The sequence below is a fragment of the Cebus imitator genome, unplaced genomic scaffold, assembly GCF_001604975.1.
Source record: "Cebus imitator isolate Cc_AM_T3 unplaced genomic scaffold, Cebus_imitator-1.0 Scaffold605, whole genome shotgun sequence".
Taxonomy (NCBI): Eukaryota; Metazoa; Chordata; class Mammalia; order Primates; family Cebidae; genus Cebus; species Cebus imitator.
This window is the reverse complement of record NW_016107920.1, coordinates 132,951-151,850: the sequence shown is the minus strand read 5'-3', so window position 1 is coordinate 151,850 and position 18,900 is coordinate 132,951. Positions and strand designations below refer to the sequence as shown.

Here is an 18,900-nt window from a genome sequence, read left to right as displayed (position 1 = left end):
AAAAAAAAAAAAACAGAAAAACAAACAAACAACAACAACAAAAAAAAACAGATGCTGGCAAGGCCACACAGAATAGGGAATGCTTATACGCTATTGGTGGAAATGCGAATTAGTTCAGCCACTGTGGAAAGCACTCTGTAGGTTTCTCAAAGAACTTAAAACAGAGCCACTATTAGACCCAGGAATTCCATTACTAGGTATATACCCAAAAGAAAATAAATCATTCTAAAAAAAAGACACATGCACTCATGCATTCATCGCTACATTATTCACAATAACAAAGGCATGGAATTAACCCAGATGCCCATCCATGGCAGATTGTATAAAGAAAATATAGTACCTATACACCATGGAAAACTACCCAGCCATACAAAAGAATGAAATAATGTCCTTTGCAGCAACATGGACAGAGCTATAGGCCATTACACTAAACAAATTAATGCAGGAACAGAAATCCAAATACTATATGTTCTCATTTATCAGTGGGTTCTAAACATTGAGCACACATAGACTTAAATATGGGAACAGAAGAGACTATGGACCACTAGGGGTTACAAAACTACCTACTGGGTACTATGCTCACTACCTGGGAATTCATAGTACTCTACTGGGTACTATGCTCACTACCTCACTACCTGATGGAATTCATACTCCAAACCTCAGCATCATGTATAATTTCCATGTAAAAAAAACTTCGTATGTTCTCCCTGTATCTAAAAAAATAGTCAAAATTAAAAATAAGTATAGAAGAAATAGACTTCAACACAATAAAAGTCATATATGACAACCCTACCTCTTACATTATAGTAAATGATGTTAAGTTACAAGTTTTTTCTAAGATCAGGAACAAGATAAAGATGCCTATTCTTGCCACTTCTATTGAACATAGTATTGGAAGTCCTAGCCAGAGTAATTAGAAATGAAAAAGAAATAAAAGGCATCCATATAGGAGAGGAAGAAGTGAAAATATCTGTGCTTGCTGATGATATGATCTCATATATAGGCAACCCTAAAGACCATCATAAAACTTGTTAGTACTAATAAATTAATTCAGTAAGATTTCAGGTTACAATATCACATATGAACTCAGTAGCATTTCTATACACTAACAATGAAGTATCCAAAAAATGAATTAAGAAAACAATTTCATTTACAATAGCATCCAAAATAAAACAAAATATTAAGGAGTAAATTTGACAATAGAGGTAAAAGAGCTGTACACTGAAAACTATAAAACATGGGTAATAGAAATTGGAGAGATCCAAGTAAATGGAAAGATATCCGGCTTTCATAGGTTAGAAGAATGAATATTGTTCAAATGTCCGTACTACCCAAAGCTCTCTGCAGATTCTGTACAATACTTATCAAAATACCAATGTCATTTTTTAGAGAAATAGAAAAAGCAATCCTAAAATTTATATGGAACCAGAAAAGACCCTGAAAAGCCAAAGCAATCTTGAGCAAAAAGAACAATGATGGAGCCATCCCACTCTGATTTCAAAATATATTAAACTTATTATAATCAAAACAGTAGGATACTGGCATGAAACAGGCACATTAACCAGTGGAACAGGATAGAAAGCCCAAAAATCAATTCAAATACTTATGATCATTTGATTTTCGACAAAGTTACTAAGAACACACAATGGGGAAAGAGATTTCTATTCAATAAATTGTGTTGACAAAACTCGTTATCCACATGCAGAAGAATGAATTCAGACCCTACTTTCACACAATATACAAAATAAACTCAAAATTGGTTAATGAATTAAGTGTAAGACCTGAAAGTGCAAAGCTCCTAGAAGAAAACAGGAGAAAATCTTTGTGATATTGGTCTGAGCAATAATTTCTTGGATAGGGCTCCAAAAGCACAGACAATAAAAACCAAAATAGACAAATGGAAATGGGCTTGTACCAAACTAAAAAGCTTCTGCATAACAAAGGAAAAAAAAATAGCAGGGTGAATGTGTAGCTCTCATGAGAGCAACCACAGGGGTTGAACCCTGCAAAACCACAAGGTTGGAGCTTGGGAGCCCACCCGTTGCATCAGAGTGCCCTGGATGTAGAACATGGAGTCCAAAAAGAGTATTTTGGCCCGGCAGGGGGGATTGCACTTGTAATCCCAGCACTTTGGGAGGCTGAAGCAAGCAGATCACTTGAGGTCAGAAGTTTGAGATCAGCCTGATCAACATAGTGAAACCCCGTCTCTACTAAAAAATACACAATTAGGTAGGTGTGGTGGTACACACCTGTAGTCCCAGCTATTCGGGAGGCTGAGGCAGGAGAATTGCTTGAACCCGGGAGGCAGAGATTGCAGTGAGCCGAGATTGTGCCACTGCACTCCAGCCTGATGCCTGGCTACAGAACAAGACTTTCAAAAAAAAAAAAAAATTACAAAGTTAGCCAGGTATGGTGGCACACACCTGTAATCCCAGTAAGGCTGAGGCAGGAGAATTGCTTGAACCCGGGAGGCAGAGGTTGCAGTGAGCCAAGATCGTGCCACTGCACTCCAGTCTGGGCAACAAAGTGAGACTGTCTCAAAAATTAAAAAAAAAAAAAAAAAAAAAAATGAAAATTTTTTTAAAAAAAAAAAAAAAAAAAAAAAAATTTTGGAGCTTTTAGTCTTAATGACTGCCCTGCTAGGTTTCTGACTTGCATGGGGCCTGTATTCCCCTTCTTTGAGCTGATTTTTCCCTTTTGGAATGGGAGTATTTAACCAATGCTTTTCCCTCCATTGTATCTTGGAAGTAACTTTTTTTTCATAAGTGGAAGGGACTAGCCTTGTCTCAGATGAGATTTTGGACTTTGGGCTTTTGAGTTAATGCTGGAATGATTTGAGACTTTGGGGTACTGTTGGGAAGGTATGATTGGATTTTGCAATGTGAGAAGAACATGAGATTCGAGACGGGCCAGGGATGGAATGATACAGCTTGACTATGTGTCTCCACCCAAATCTCATGGTGAAATGTAATCCCCACGGCTAGAGATGAGGTCTGCTGGGAGGTGATTAGATTATGGGGGTAGATTTGCCCCTTCATACTGGCCTGAGTTTTCATGAAATCTAGTTGTTTAAAAGTGTGTAGCACCATCCCCTTCTCTCTCTCTTCCTCTTGCTTCAGCCATGTAAGTCATGCCCGCTTTCCCTTCACCTTCCACCATGATTGTAAGTTTCCTGAGGCATCCCCAGAAGCACATACTGCCATGCTTCCTGTATAGCCTATAGAACCATGAGCCAATTAAATCTATTTTCTTTATAAATTACGCAGTCCGAGATATTTCATAATAGCAGTGTGAGAACAACCTAATACAGGCCTGCTTTTAGTACTTTGACCAGAGTCTTTTATTTATTTTTTAATTTTTTTCAACTTGCTCAGTGCTTTATTGAACCAAGGCCCTAACAAATGAGTCAGCAGGTCTTTCAAGCATAGCCCTGCCCCCATCTTGAGATTCAGAATCCAGAGGGTGCTCAGTCCTTGGTTTAGCTGCTTCTGTGACATTTCCTCTTGAATAATTCCAAACCCTAAGTGTAAAGATTTTTGTCCACACAGACACACATATATTCCTGCTACAGGCTGTCATGCTCACCAAAATGCTCCCACCCAGTTTGGGTGTGCAAGGCACTGCTCATCCATGGCCATCCACCCATCCATCCATCCAAACTTCCATCCATCTGCAACAAGACAGCAGCAAGTTCTGACCAGTCAGTCCCCAGGGTTCACAGCAGTAGGGGCTGGGCTTCCAGCAGGCTCATGATTCATGTCTTAGCTCTGGCCCTGGGAGCGCCCAAAGATAATAACATCCCTTTCTGGGGCAACAAAACTGACCAACTGGGCAACTGATATTTGACAGGGAAACCTAAACAGCCTATGAACCTGTCCTGAGATGGGTATAAAGTCAAATAGACCATGCACACAAGTAACACTGAGAAAGGAAAGAGTAAGAGCTTCTGTTTAAGCTGGAGGTGCTCTTATGGCAGGACAGGAAAGAGGAAAAGAGAAAGGGGCAACGTGGAAGACATACTATGGTTCCTACAGATGTTAGGGGCAGCCCTGGCCCAGGAAGTACACAGGGCAGAGACCTGACTCCCAGGCCAGGAAGGAGTTTAGCTCTGACCCATCCTCAGGGACTATGGCTTTCCCCCAGCCTCAGCTGACACACACACACACACACACACACACACACACACACACACACACGCTTTTCAGGATACAGGAAGATGAGGGGTTAACCCTAACAAGGAAGCAAGAAGCTCCTGGAGGACACAAAATACTGCCTTTAAGCTGGCATTAACCCAACTTAACTAACTCAGCAGACTGGGCTCTTCCGGGGTGGGGGTGGGGCACCAAGTTATGGAAAATGATGGGATGACACGGGAATCAGAGCTGGGGCAGACAGAACACCCACACCATCATTCCCATAGTCAGCACCTGAGACCTTCAGCAGGTCCTCAGCCCGGCAGGCCCATAGGGCAGCTGGCTCCAGACCTCAAAAGGAACGGAGGTGGCAGGACTGATGCAGGCCCCTCACTGGTCCTGCAACCAGAGGCAGAGCTCCCAGCAGCTCTACTCTCCAGCCCAGCTGCATATCCTGAGGAGGAATGTCTTTAGCCCATCCTTGAAGGCCTTGTGGCTCATGGGCCAGTAGTCCTGGGGGTCATAGATGTTTGGATGCTGAGGGAAGAACTCCTTCTAGCTGCCTTTCAGGATATACATCTTGGGATAGTAGAAGCTGGGGTAGTCATTGACAGCACGGTCTCGTTCCTTGATGAAACGGCACATGTGGGGCTTGCACTCAAGTGAGAACTTACAATGGAAAATGAGAATGACTCTCTTGCCCAGGTTATAGGGTGTTATAGGGGTCTGTAGCAGGAAGCTCTAGATGTTGCGTTCCAGAAGCAAGTTCACAGCAGTCTTGATATGCCCGCCTTCATACTCATAGGGGTATCTGCAGTCCACAATCACAAATTTATCCATGATGTTGCTGAACTTGCCCATCAACAGGGCCACCATCATTTCTGGTGAGATGTACCTGAGGTCTTGGTGCTTTCAATCTACAGTCTGTAGGAGGAAGGTCTTACAGTAATCTCCTATCAACTTTCATTGGTCACTGTCCAGGAGGTTCTCGATCTCATCATGACACAGTGATTTTGAGTGGAGGACTTGGGCTTTAGATTCCTCACGCTCTTGCTGCTCCTCTGGATGGGTCATGCTTCACCTCTGCTTATTCTGCGTGGGCGTGTCCCTGTCCTGGGGCTGCTCCAGCCTCTTGAGGATGGGCCGGATCACACTGCAGGGCAAGGACATAGAGCAGAAGAGCCACTGGCACATGCTGTACATGCACATTGGTCAATACAGGTATTGACCAATGGGGTGTTAATGAGACTCTCCATGCCTGGGGGGACTGCATCATCGCCCTTTAAGTCACTCTCTAGGATGTCCACAAATCCATCATCTTCTTTGATATCCCCTTTGCAGGAGTCAGAGAGAAGCAACCTAGGGCCAGGGGGCTGAGCTCCTCCATTTCCATCTTTTGCTCAGGAGTGAGACACATCAGGTCCAGGGTGAGCTGGACCTCTGGCCAAAGGATTCCCTGCTGCTGGCCCACTCTGCCAGAGCACGGGAAGAGCTAGGATGTGTGGGCTTCCATGGCATCTTGAAGACAAATCCATTGTTCTCTTTGTCTCCCCCATAGCTGCTGGCAGCTCCACCGCCCACCTTGCTCTTCTTCCTATCATTGGGCACCTGGGAGTTGGTGATGTTCCGAAGCATGGGGCTGTGGCCCAGCAGTCCCACTAGCATAAACTGGCAGTATCTGATGGCAAACTGCTCATTTCGAATGACCTGGCTGGCTGCCCAGATTACCTGTTTTAATGTCTGCTCCATCATATGGGGGTCTATAGGGCTGGTGGAATCCATGCAGGGACCTGCATCAGATGATTTGGAGGACTCAGATGACAGGGAGAATTCGGATACCTATCCAGGCAAGGATAGGCGCATCAGCCAGTCAGATACCTGTCCAGACAAGGATAGGCGCATCAGCCAGTCAGATACCTGTCCAGACAAGGATAGGCGCATCAGCCAGTCAGATACCTGTCCAGACAAGGATAGGCGCATTAGCCAGCTGCGGCTGCAGAAGAGTAGGGTCCCTACCTGACTCTTTGGCATTTGGCTGCTGAGCTCAGCGAGGTCGTAAGTGGTCTGGGTGAGGGTAGTGACTAGCAAGGAAGGGACCATGCACACAAGGGACCTCAGGAGGCCATGAGATCCCAGCAGGAGGCCCAGGAGGTGGCCAGGACTCTGAGCGCCACAACACACTCCTGCTGGACTGAAAGCCAAACTTGGTGCGGGCTCCAGCTGGGGCACCTCCATCACAGTGGGACAGGCAGAAGACTGGGTTGAGGGCCAGGTGCAGGGCCACCACAGATGTTGGCACAGCAAGCTGGGCCGAGGGAGGCAGCAGGAGTACGGTGGCGGGGGAAGTAGGGTGAGGGAAAAGGGACGGAGGGAGGAAGAGCCACTGGGCTGGGTGCGAGGGAGAAGAGGGATACAGGAGGGTGGGGAGTGAGGGACATGGGACTCAGGCACCATCCTGGGAAGCCTGGAGTCCTTTATTTTTAATTGTAATAGATTTTGCAGTTGTGAAAAGAGTAGTGAATTAGAAGAACTGCCTCTGATTGGGAGGAGTGAAAAAATGTGAACTCTAGAATAATTCTGGCCACATTAGACCAGAGGTCTAGTCTGAGGTCTGTCACCCATCATCCATGTAAGTGTAAAATTATAAGTTTGGCAAATAATGTCTGATAAGCCCTAACTTGTAGCACTGTTGGAATCTATGTAATGGATATGAAGCACTTACCAGAATTATGGAAAATATTGGATCTTTAAAGAATCGTAATTATCGTATTATTTTTACCACAGATGATATCACCCTCCCCTCTGAGATTTATTTTTTATTAATTCAGGAAAATATTCAGCCTTCTTGGACAATTAATATCAAATTAGCCCACTATGTATTTAGCACGTAAAACTAAATAAAATTTCCCCATTTGAAGATAAGTTACTTCATTTCCACGTAGGGAGTCTTCCCCAGTTGACTGAAACACAAAGTCCTAGAATTTGTGTCAAGGACAAACAACTTCCCTCCCAGGTGCTATTCCACCGAAACAATCCTTATTTTCGTTCATTTCATCGTCATCAAATATGTTCTCCCTTAGAGTTTGCCAAATTACACTGAAGATAACTTAATTAAAGTATCCCTTTAAGATGAGTCCGTGGCTCACATCTGTAATCCCAGTACTTTGGCAGGCTGAGGTGGGTGGATCACTTGAGGTCAGGAGTTCAAGGCCAGCCTTGGCAACATGGTGAAACCCTGTCTCCACAAAAATACAAAAAATTAGCTGGGTAGGGTGCTGCGTGACTCTAGTCCCAGCTTCTTGAGAGGGTAAAGTTGGAGGGTTGCTTGAGCCTGGGAAGTCGAGACTGTAGTGAGCCATGATTGCACCACTGTACTCCAGCCTGGAAAAAAGAGCCAGACCGTCTCAAAAATATGTCCTTTTAAATACTAGGATCTGGCTCTCTCAGTTCAGAGCAAAGGAGTCAATACAGTAGCTTTTCAGCACCCCACTTCAAGGCTGTTTCACCTTTATTTCTCAGAAATTCCCTGGAGATGCTGTGTATAAAGTAACTAGACTGTGCTATGTGCTCAATTGAATGTGAACAAGAGCAGAGGACATTATCCACTTCTGCCCCAAGGGGTTTTCTTCTGGATTATTGATGTCACCAAGGTAACTCTTAAGTGGAAGTTTTCACTCTAGGGTTTTTTCGTTCAACAATGAAACATACCATCCAAGTGCCTGGCCTCTGCTCTCCAGTCCCACAGCTTCATCTAGCCCACCACTCAGCTTAAATTAAAACTATATCCCAACGAGAGACTTACAGTTTCCAAAAGTCTAAAACATCTTTTCTTCAGAGAATTTGCACCTTATCATTTTCAGCCAGATACACTCCAGCACTTTTCCCAAACCCCTCTCTAACTGCTTACCTCTCTTACTCCCTCTTCTTGTCATTTAGGTCATAGAAGTATTTCACCATCTTCCATATATTATTACTGTTCATTAATTGTAAAAGTCTAAGCAGGGGTGGGTGTTTTGTATCCTAGTATTCCTATTTCTAACAAAATTACTTTCAAAAAAACAGATGTTTAATTAATATTGGAGGAATGAATGAGTCGGGAAGCATAGATGCTAGTTCATAAACATTTTATTTTTTCTTACCTTCTTCAGTAAGCTAAGCCAATCCAGGTATGTCTCTTTTATTTTTATATAACAGACTAAAATGGATAAAGAAAACCAAGAGCTGAAAAGTTTTACTAGTTTTCACCTATGTTTTGATCTCCAAAATTTTACTGCTAAATCATTTCACATTTTTTAAAGAAATACCTACTGTGTTTCCTTGTTCTGGCTCATTAAATATGAAAGAAGGTTTCCCAATTTGTTTTACACAACAATAAAGCTCCCACTCTTAAATAGCAATACACATGTAACCCAAGTAATTAATAGATTTAGATTCCGAAGTTATCTATAACTTCTATTAAAAGAAACAACATTTGAAATATAACACCAAAAAAGAAAGATACCATTCCAAGTTATTATAGAATATTAACACAAAATGATAATATGCTGTGTTTCCTCCAGCTCCACCCTGGTCATTCACTACTTAGAATGTTGATTACTCTTTTCTTCCACAAATAAAACAATCTTCTTCAGACTTCAACATTTGAAATATAACCTAGGGAAAAAAAGAAGGAAAAATAAAACTCTAGTTATCTACATACAATAGGAACACAAAGATGATATACATTTCTTTCTTCAGGCCCCACCATGCCCCTCCACTATTAGAATGTTGACATACCTTTTTGGCCAAAAAAGTGAAGAACCAGCCTCAGATTTCACTTAGCATGGGAGAAGCTGCTAGATGTGGTACTGGAACGTGGTCTGGCCATGGCAGCAGAATGAGCCCTGGCTGCAGCTCTGGCTTGGGCTCTCTCTTCCTCATCTCGCAAAGCCTCTTCATAGCAGGATGGGAAGGCAGTAGGGACGGTATCATACATGTTGGCTAAAAACTTCAGGACTTTCATCTTGCTAGTTTCAGCATGAGCTCTTGGACCCCACAGGAATTCATAGCGTGGAGGATCACTGTTGGGCACTTGCTGGCACTCCAGGTACTTTAGCTGCACCAGATCTTTGGTGATGACTTTCCTGGGATCCCCATAGAGGAAGTGCTCCGTATCAGGATATACACCCATCACATTCAGCACTTCCCAGATTGCCTCTTCTGGGGCACGGTTGCCATTCATGAAGATCACACTGAGTGCAACCATCAGGAGACCGGTCTTGGGAATGTTTTCTTCATCGCTGGTTGTTTCATCATAGGTGAGGTCTAGTTTGCTGAAAAGGGCATAGGAGTGCCTGATAGGATCCACTTCCTTCAAATCAACACCAAATGCTAGCTCCATGTGCTCAGCGGCTCTCTTGAGGATCTCATTGAAGTGACACTTGTCCTTTGTGATAACAAACTTTATCATGTCTCCCTTTGTAATTGGCTCTTTGTTTTGATACTTGTGAAGCAAGAAATTCACCAGCAAAACTACTTTCCTGTTTAAAGGATCTTTTTTCCAGGCTTCAGCAACACTTGAGAAATATAGACTTTTCTCATCTTGGCTGCTGGCACCTTGAGTTGAACTGGTGCATGAAACAGGTACAGTAGTATTACTAGTAGATGGGGCTCCCTGAAGTGCCTCAGGGATGCTAGCTGTCTCAGCAGCAGGCAAATTCTGGGGTCTATCACCAAAAAGATGACAGGCAGAGGAGGGCGATTCTCCTTCTGCCACTGTGGCCTGAGTAGCTCCCAGATCCTGATTCTCACAATGAGCCTGGCGGCGTTTCTCACGAGCACGGAGCTTACTTTTATGACCTCGAGGCATAATTACTCTTGTCAGGGACTACAGACAATAATGCAGGCAGTTGGGTTGATGAAGAGGTCACCCTAGAAGATGGAGGATTAGACAGTGTTCACAATCTTGGTAGAGAGAATCTACCCTGGCTCCAAGAATGGCCACCTCTGCTCGTTCTGTTGAGGGTGTTGTTTTAGAAACCCATAAGGCAGGAGCGGGGTGGGGCTCCGTTCTGTGGGGGTTCGTCACATCAGTTCTAACTCAGAATATTAATTTTATTCCTTACCAGTCCTTTGAGTCCTCCCTCCGTTGACCTGAGGCTGCCTCCCTTTAGACCATGGCTTCCCATCCCACAGATTCCCAACAGGAAGTAAGGGCGTTAGGCCTAACGGCTGTGCTTCAGAACACAGAGAATTGACAGTGTGGTAGGGCAGAGCAGAGCAGGATGGGTTTCTGTAAGGCAGCCTCTGTTGTGAAAAGAGTGTGTCTGAAAGGTCATAACAATAATACTCACCTTGATACCCGCCGGATCCCCAGATTTATTTCTCCGGCCACATCTTTCAGACCAAGGCGTCACCCGTAACAGCTTGATGACGTGGAAGTAAGGTCAACGGAAACACTTCCGGCCACGCCACCTTGTGCTCCCAGCGTCGTAGTTCTGCGTTCCAGGGGAGGGGCAGTTCTTAAAGGGCTACATGTATTTCTTTCATTGACTTTGCAGGCCCTGGGACTTCTCTCTTTGCTAAGCTGAATCAGTCAGTCTCAGAAAAAGGATCATTTTCCTGAATCCAGAGTAGGAAGCAAGGTCGAGCCTGAGCCCAGCGGTCACGCCTGGGGCCTCCTAAGATTGACAGGAGGGGCGAGGCTCTGTCAGGGGTCCCTCTTCTTGAGTAGGTAATGTTCTCAGTCATCACTCAGTGCCTTATCTTGACTTTTTATAGGTGCTGGGCCACTTCTCTGCTGACTTGAGCCCATCAAGTAAGGTACTAAATTGGTAAATAAAGATAATTAACATCTGTACAATGTTATATTCACCATGTATAAACATATTATATTGCTCTACTTAGGCATCTACCTAATTCTATCAGCAAATTTTTATATTTGCTTTGACAGATTGTGTATGTTTTTGTTAATGTTCTTTTTAGGTATATTCTGAATGTTCCTGATCTTTTGATGGTATTTTTTCATTATATTTTCTTATTTTTAAAGCCCTCTCAAATTTATCACAATAGATTATTTTCAGGATGGTACATTAGGAGAAAAATGAGGATGATAGAAGCATCAAAGGTTCTTTCATTCAGGCACTAAAAGGAATCCAGAAAACAACTTCTCAGAGGAAATCTGGAGTAGCTAGGATCCTTTTTTATTTGGAACCATTACTTTCAATTTAAGGCTTTGCATATTACTTTTGTTTTATTTCTACTATGCTGGCTGAGTCAGCTTTGAATTCCTGAAAAGTTTTACTTCTGCCTCTCACATAAGATCCTAATCCAGTTCACAGTGAATTTCAATGACAGAGTCTTGAGGTAGCACAAATGTTTTGATAAGATTCCTTGAGGCTTCTTTTTTTTAAGCCTTTAAGTACAAGAGTATATGTGCAGGTTTGTTATGTAGGTAAACTCATGTCATGTGGGTTCATTACACAGATATTATCACCCAGGTATTAAGTCTAGTACCTATTAGTTATTTTTCCTGATCCTCTCCTTTCTCTCACCCTCCACCTTCCAAAAGGCCCCAGTGTCTGTTGTTCCCCTCTGTGTCCTTATGTTCCCATCATTTAGTTCCTACTTATAAGTGAGAACATATAGTATTTGGTTTTCTGTTTTTATGTTAGCTTGCTAAGAATAATGGCCTCCAGCTCCTCCATGTCTCTGAAAAGGGTATGATGTTTTTTATGGCTACATAGTATTCCATGATGTATATGTGCCACATTTTTGTTATCCAGTCTACCTCTGATAGACATTTAGGTTGATTCTATACCTTTGCTGTCTTGATTAATACTGCAATAAACATATGTGTGCATGTACCTTTATGATAGAATAATTTATATTCCTTTGGGTATATATTCAGTCATAGGATTGCTGAGTGGAATGGTAGGTTTGTTTTCAGCTCTTTGAGGAATCACCACACTGCTTTCCAAAATAGTTTAATTCATACTCCCACCAGTGGTGTGTAAGCATTCCTTTTCCTCCACAACTTCTCCGGCACCTGCTATTTTTTTGACTTTTTGATAATAGTCTATTTTCTGCATTGTTACATTTTCTAATTAGTTATTTGTTGTGAGATGGTATCTCTTGTGATTTTGATTTGCATTTGATCAGTGATGTTGAGCCTTTTTTTCATATGCCTGTTGGCCATATGTGTATCTTCTTTTGAAAAGTGTTTGTTCACGTTCTTTGCCAACTTTTTAATGGGATTGCTATTACATTTTCTCTTTTCTTCAACTTTTAATTTCTGGGGTACATGTGCAGGATGTGCAGGTTTGTCACATCGGTAAACATGTGCCATGATGGTTTGCTGCACAGATCATCCCATCACATAGGTATTAAGTCCAACATTCATTAGCTAGCATTCATATTCCTGATGCTCTCCATCCCCCACCCCCTGCCCCATTGTTATATTTTCTAATTAGTTGTTTGTTTCATGTGGCTAGATTTCTGATTTTACTATAGTGATTTTCTACACAAGTTTACTGATGTTCTTTATATGTTTGAATATTTTGTGAGCTGATTTCTTTAGAATTTTTAATTAGAGCATCCTTTAGGGGATCTCTTTCTTTTCATTTTTCGTAAATTTTATCTTGGTATTCACGTGCATGCCTGTATACTGGCTGTGCAATCCAGTCCGTGTTTGACCAGCAGAATTGGTACCGTACCTCTGCATCTGGTTCTGGACTATTGCGAATGCTGGCCGCATTTCAAATAGTATGATTGCTATTTGTTTTATGATATGGAAATTCCATTCTAATGTAAGTATACTAAAGTTTATTACCATGAATTGGTGTTCCATTATCACCAGTGGCTTTCCTTCACTGCTGCATGTGATCAAATCCTTTCTCTTTCTCTGTTAACATCATGAATTCCAATTCACATTTTTACTATTATGATATGATCTTTGCATTTGTTAGACACAGCCTATTTCCCTATTTCTTCGTTGTTTTATTATTAACTGCTATATTAGATATTCTATAAATTTATTTAGAATATGTGTCTCTGTGTGAGTAAATTTGGCTCAAGTGTTCTTTCCTTGGAGTATGATCATCTAGTTTTTGCATCAAGTATAGCTAGCCTGCTAAAGTGGTTGCGTAGCTTCCCATCTTCTTGTATGGTTTGTAAGAGTTTATTTAATGTAGTGATAAACTTTTCCTTCATCATTTCATGTAATGGGCTTCCAAACATGTCTGATCCTGGAAGATTTTTCAGGTGCCCAGGGCTAGACTACAGTTTGTTTGTATTGTCTGAAATAAACTTTTTATTTCTTTATGAAACTAGTTATTGACTTAGATTCCATTAAAAAATTGCTTTATTTTACTTGTTTTCCAATTAAAAGTCATGTTATTTATAATAAATCATTTATTATATAAATTATTAATTGTATAGAACATTACAGAAAATAGAATAATAACCCAATATACCTGACATTCAGCATCGTAATCTATAGTCTATAGTTATAGGCAGAAGCTTGTTCAGATTAAGGTTTATTTATTTATTCATCTGTGGGCAAGACCTCCAGAGGTGATGCTGTGTATTTCCATTAGGAGATACATAGCAGCTGAGCGTGTTGGCTCATGCCTGTAATCCCAGCACTTTGGGAGGCCGAGGCGGGTGCATCACTTGTGGTCAGAAGTTTAAGACCAGCCTGGCCAACATGGTAAAACCCTATCTCTACAAAAAATATAAAAAAAATTAGATGAATGTGGTGGTGAATGCCTGTAATCCCAGCTACTCAGGAAGCTGAGGCAGGGGAATCGCTTGACTCTAGGAGGTGGAGGTTGCAGTAAGCCAAGTTTGTGCCACTGCACTCCAGCCTGGGCGACAGAGCAAGACTTTCTCCGAAAAATAAATAAATAAATAAATAAAAGGAGATACATAGCATGTGTTCATTTTTTGTAGGGATGATACAGTCACTCAGTATCATCAGTCTCATTCATTAATTTGTTAGGGGCTGCAGAATTATAGTACTCTAATTCTATCATTTCTTTTGCGATTATTAGCTGAAATAGATCTATAGGTAGAAGCTTTTATTAACTTTCATTTACTATTCGTGAGGTGTGAATTTTTACTGCCCAGAGGAATAAATAAAAGAAAATCTTTGTCTAATTGATATCAGAAAACTCTTTAGTCCAAAAATTTTTAATATATATTTATAATTTTGAGTTATGAAAATATTTTACTGGATAATGAATCTGGTTCATAACTGATTGAATAATTAATCTCTTATTAAGGATTATTAGTTAGAAGTGTTGGAATAAATAATGTTCATGCCCTAGTGTTTGTCACATGACATATTACTTATGCCTACAAATAGTTATAATTTTGGAAAACAGAAAATTTTACCATGATTTCTTCAAAGCTACCTTTCTTTGAAGGTTTCTCTGTTGTTTTTGTGTTGTTCCTATATAGCTAGCCAGTCAGTAGGCCAACTGGGTTTTATTTTTATCTTTACAAGTTGTAATGTGGATATGGTAAGGGATATGAGTTTTGTTATTACCTTAGCTTGCATGTATGTAGACCTAAAAAGCAATTGTGGCATTCTTCCCTCTGGGTTCACAAACTTATTCAATTTATGGCTGTTCAATGAACTTTATATCAAGACTCTTTTCATTAATGTGGTAAATGCAGAAATATTCATGTATTTGAATAAATATGCTAATGTGTTGTCACAATTAATTAAAAGAAATTTTCCAACTGCTCAATTCACCTGTTACTAAATTAAATATTTAGATTGTTCAGTGAATATTTACTTCTTGAGCTTGTAACTTTTATGACATGTTTCTGGGTTAATAAGCCTGGAAATGTAGAATGCTATATAGCAAAAATATTCAACTATGAGTAAGGAGTCTTAGGTTATTGCTATGGCTTGTGTGGGTTCCCCAAAGTTCATGGTTTAGAAACTTAGTCCCCAATACAATAGTGTTGAGATGTGGGACCTTTAAGAGGTAACTAGGTCATGAGGGCCATGCTTCTATGAATGGATTGCTGCTGTTATCACAGAAGCAGGTTATTTATTATGGAAGTGAGTTCATAATAAAAGGATGAGTTCAGTACCCTTTCCTCTCTCTTTTGTTTGTGCTTTCTTGCCCTTCTGTCTTCCACTGTGGGATGATGTAGCAAGAAGGCCCTCACCAGATGCAAGCCCCTTGACCTTGGTCTTTCCAGTCTCCTAAATTATAAGAAATACATGTCTTTATATACAACTCACTCTACATTTTACTATTATAAGAACACAAAACGGGCTAAGACAAATACAAACCTAGGTTTATCACCATTCTGCTGTTAGATTTGATTTTAGAGCTTTTTGTCTACTATAACTTCCCTCTCTCCCTGTTATCTTGCCCATCCTGTAACTTCCTAAATAATATAACAATAACTTCTCAAACCAAAGAAGCCTTCTAGAGTGATCTGGCAAAAACTTTAGCTTTTCAGTGTGGTTGAAGACTTTGTTCACTTTTACTTGATTCTGCTCCAGTCTGACGTGTACTGACTCATCCTTAAACCTTCTGTTTTCAATACCATTTTAACCATTTCAGTGGCCATGCTGCCAATGAATGACCGAAGTTCTAATGGCTTCCTTTTCCCTAAGCCTTATTCTTTTGATTACTGAGAATTTTTGGTCCTCCCTTAAATTTTGAAGTCAAAGCAAATGCCTCATTTGTCTCATCCTAGCCCCAGCCCTGGTGAGTGTTAAATCTTTAATCCTAATTCTGGCCACATATTTTAAAAAGCATAATTCATTAATTATATTATTTTTAATGTGTTTTATTCATTTGTTGTTTATTTTAATTTTCATTTGTTTTATATTTTAGAGATAATTTTATTGTCTGCCTTTGTGATATTGAGCAATAAAGTTACTCTATATATGTCTTATAACATTTTTACAGTGGAAAATAAGGATATTGTTTTTACTGAGTTGATGGGAGGGTTAAATTATAATATACATCTTTACCCAATCTTTGAAATACTGAGTATACTAAGTGTTCTATTAATGCCTAACAAGTTATCACAAACTGACTGGCTTAAAATAACACCCATTTATTATCTCACAGTTCTGTAGGTCAGTAATTCTGACACAGTTCATTTGTATTCTCTGCTCAGGTCCTCAGTCTCAAAGTGTCTTGTTGGCTAGGCAGCATGCTTATCAGGAGGCAGCAGGCATAGATTTACTCCAAGGATTCAGGCTGTTGGCAGAATCAAGTTCCTTGTGATTGTAGGACTGAGGTCCCCATTTTTTTTTTTTTTTTTTTGCTGGATGCCAGATGGGGCCATTCTTTGTTTCTGGAAGTTGCCTACATTCCTTGCTATGTGGACCTCTCCATTTTCAAAGTCAGCAACGGAGAATCTCCTTCAGGTAGAATCCACAATAATTTTAATCTCTTTCATCAGGAAGGGTCTTGCCGCTTTTAAAGGTTCACCTCATTAGGTCAGGTCCACCAAGGTTAATTTCCCTTCTTAAACTCAACTATATCATGTAGTATAACCTAATCACAAGAGTGATAGCCTGTCATATTCATAGGTACTTCCTGCACTCAATGGGAGATGGTTATACAGGGTTGTGGGTCATTGGGGAAAAATCTTAAAATTCTGCCTATCATACCTAGAAAAAAATTATTGCAGAATTTCTGACCACAAGAGTAGCTGGAACTCCCAAGTTTCATACATAGATTATGAAATAAAAGGACAAGGAGATAGAATCATGGGATATAAAAGGATTTAAAATCTCTACTGCCATAGATTTTTTAAATCTTCTTTGAAGCAATTGTGCTTAGTGGCTGCTGACATCCATAAAGCAACAATTTCAATGGAATATTTGCCTCAGTAGGGAAAATTCAATCCCCTAATTCCCAAACTGGAAGGCGGCATTCAAATATTCAACTTTACAGTGTCTGTTGTTTCATCATCAATGTCTTCATGTTGTTTCTTCACCCCAGGGATTACTTTCTTTCTGTTTATCATATATTTAACAAATGCATATACCAAGCACTATGCCAAGAGTGGAGTGGGTATACAGTATGAATGAGCCCACCTATATGTCTTCAGTGTACTAAGACACTGAAATCAACAGTTGAAATCAACAGGGTTGGCAGTTCATTCATTCTTTCTGTTACAGTAACTTTAAATATAGAAAGCAATACATGACACATTCCAGAATTTTCAAAGGCATAGCAATGGTAATATAACAGATAGGAGTGATACATGGAATACTAAATTAGAACCAGGACAACTGGGTTTCAGTGTTGGCTCAGCTTCAGCATGCCTCTGAACTTGACCATATCTTTACCTGCCTAGGTCTCAGTTTCAATTGGACTAGCCTGTCATGAGTATTGTATTTTGTCACTAGTGTTTACAAAAAGCAAACAATAAATTTAGATGCCGTAGGATATTTATACATAATATAAAAGAAATTTCAAGTGAAGTGGCATTAATTCATTTGGAAAGGAATAGTCCGCCAAATACATATAATAATCACATGTAAATAATAATAATAAGCTATGACTAGCTAGTGGCTAGAATTTTCCTGTGCTAAAAAAGGGGGAAATGGTAGGAATTTAAGGAAGAATAAAAGGATGACAACCAAATAAAGAAACAAGTTTAGTAGAAACAAGTTTAATTAATTTAAACACTAGAGGATATATATTTTATAGATGTAAAAGACGTATTGTCAGAAAATGCTAAAATAAATCAAGAAAAAAATGGAAAGGGCTACTACCAAGCAAAGGTAAAAATTTGGTTAATTTAGAAAGTCTTATTTGAAAACTCTGAATCAATACTATGGTATTTTGAGCATTTTAAATCTGATCAGCTAAGAGGTTTTGAATTGTGTGTTCATTTGTTTTCTTTTGTTTTAACTTAGTGGAACTAACCCTCTCAGTGTACATGTGTACGCTCATAGGGCAGAGAAGAAGGAATGGGAGGGCAAGTTAGCAACAGCTACAATGCAAGTGAGGTGTGTCCTAAGAAAGAAAAAAAAAATTAATTAGCTTAGTTTTTCAGACTTCTTTGTAGATCTAAAGTGTGACTGAATTATGAAATGAGACCCACAGGAATCCTCACTCCATTCTCTAAAACATCTTTCTATTATTGGACCATAATAATATGAGGGAAAAGTGTAAGGTAGTAGGACAAATATTTTAGAATACAATTAATAGTAACTACTTATTTATTAAAGACCATAATGTTCAAGGAAGTGGATTATGTGCATTTTCCTACTTAGCCTGTGGTTTGGGTTTTATTAACTGGACTATACATTCAAAGAAACTGAGGATCATAAAGATTATGAAGCTTTTATTCATCCATATAATTTATATTTACTATACCCAGGAAGTTGAATAAAGTTATGAAAAAAAGCAAAGGCTTAGACAGAACAAGAGGTAGAGAAGAGGATTGTCAGAAGCCTTTCTGGTCAACTGTGGGAAACATTCCTTGGTAATGTATATGCAACTTTATTTCGTTTGACGTATCACCTTGAATGTCATGCATCACTTTGTTTTAGCCTTTTCTGGTTATTTTTTGTAATATTACTCATTATTTTAATAACCAAAATTATTATTTTAAACTAGTCCAAGTGTAAACTTAGCATTAAAATTATTATAAGGAAAGTTTGCATGATATTTATTGTGAGGATGTTATTCATAGTATAATCTTAAATATTCTGCTGAAAAAACTCAGGAAATGTGATTTTAGCTTAGCTCTTTTATTGAAAAGAAACTATGTTGTCTTTTTTTTTTTTTTT

The 18,900-nt window shown here is 39.9% G+C and overlaps 1 protein-coding gene and 1 pseudogene across 1 annotated transcript; both read right to left on the bottom strand.

Annotated features, from left to right (window-relative positions):
- Positions 1-4,523: 4,523 nt before the first annotated feature.
- On the bottom strand, positions 4,524-6,368 carry LOC108294827 (annotated as a pseudogene).
- Positions 6,369-8,241: 1,873 nt separating this feature from the next.
- Positions 8,242-10,594, bottom strand: LOC108294826 (melanoma-associated antigen B18). Its single transcript, XM_017516812.2, has 3 exons — positions 10,466-10,594; positions 8,910-10,043; positions 8,242-8,786 (listed from the first exon to the last, which is right to left on the bottom strand). Exon 2 carries the CDS (start codon positions 9,979-9,981, stop codon positions 8,947-8,949), a length of 1,035 nt encoding a protein of 344 aa, XP_017372301.1. The 5' UTR covers positions 9,982-10,043; positions 10,466-10,594; the 3' UTR covers positions 8,242-8,786; positions 8,910-8,946.
- Positions 10,595-18,900: the final 8,306 nt, after the last annotated feature.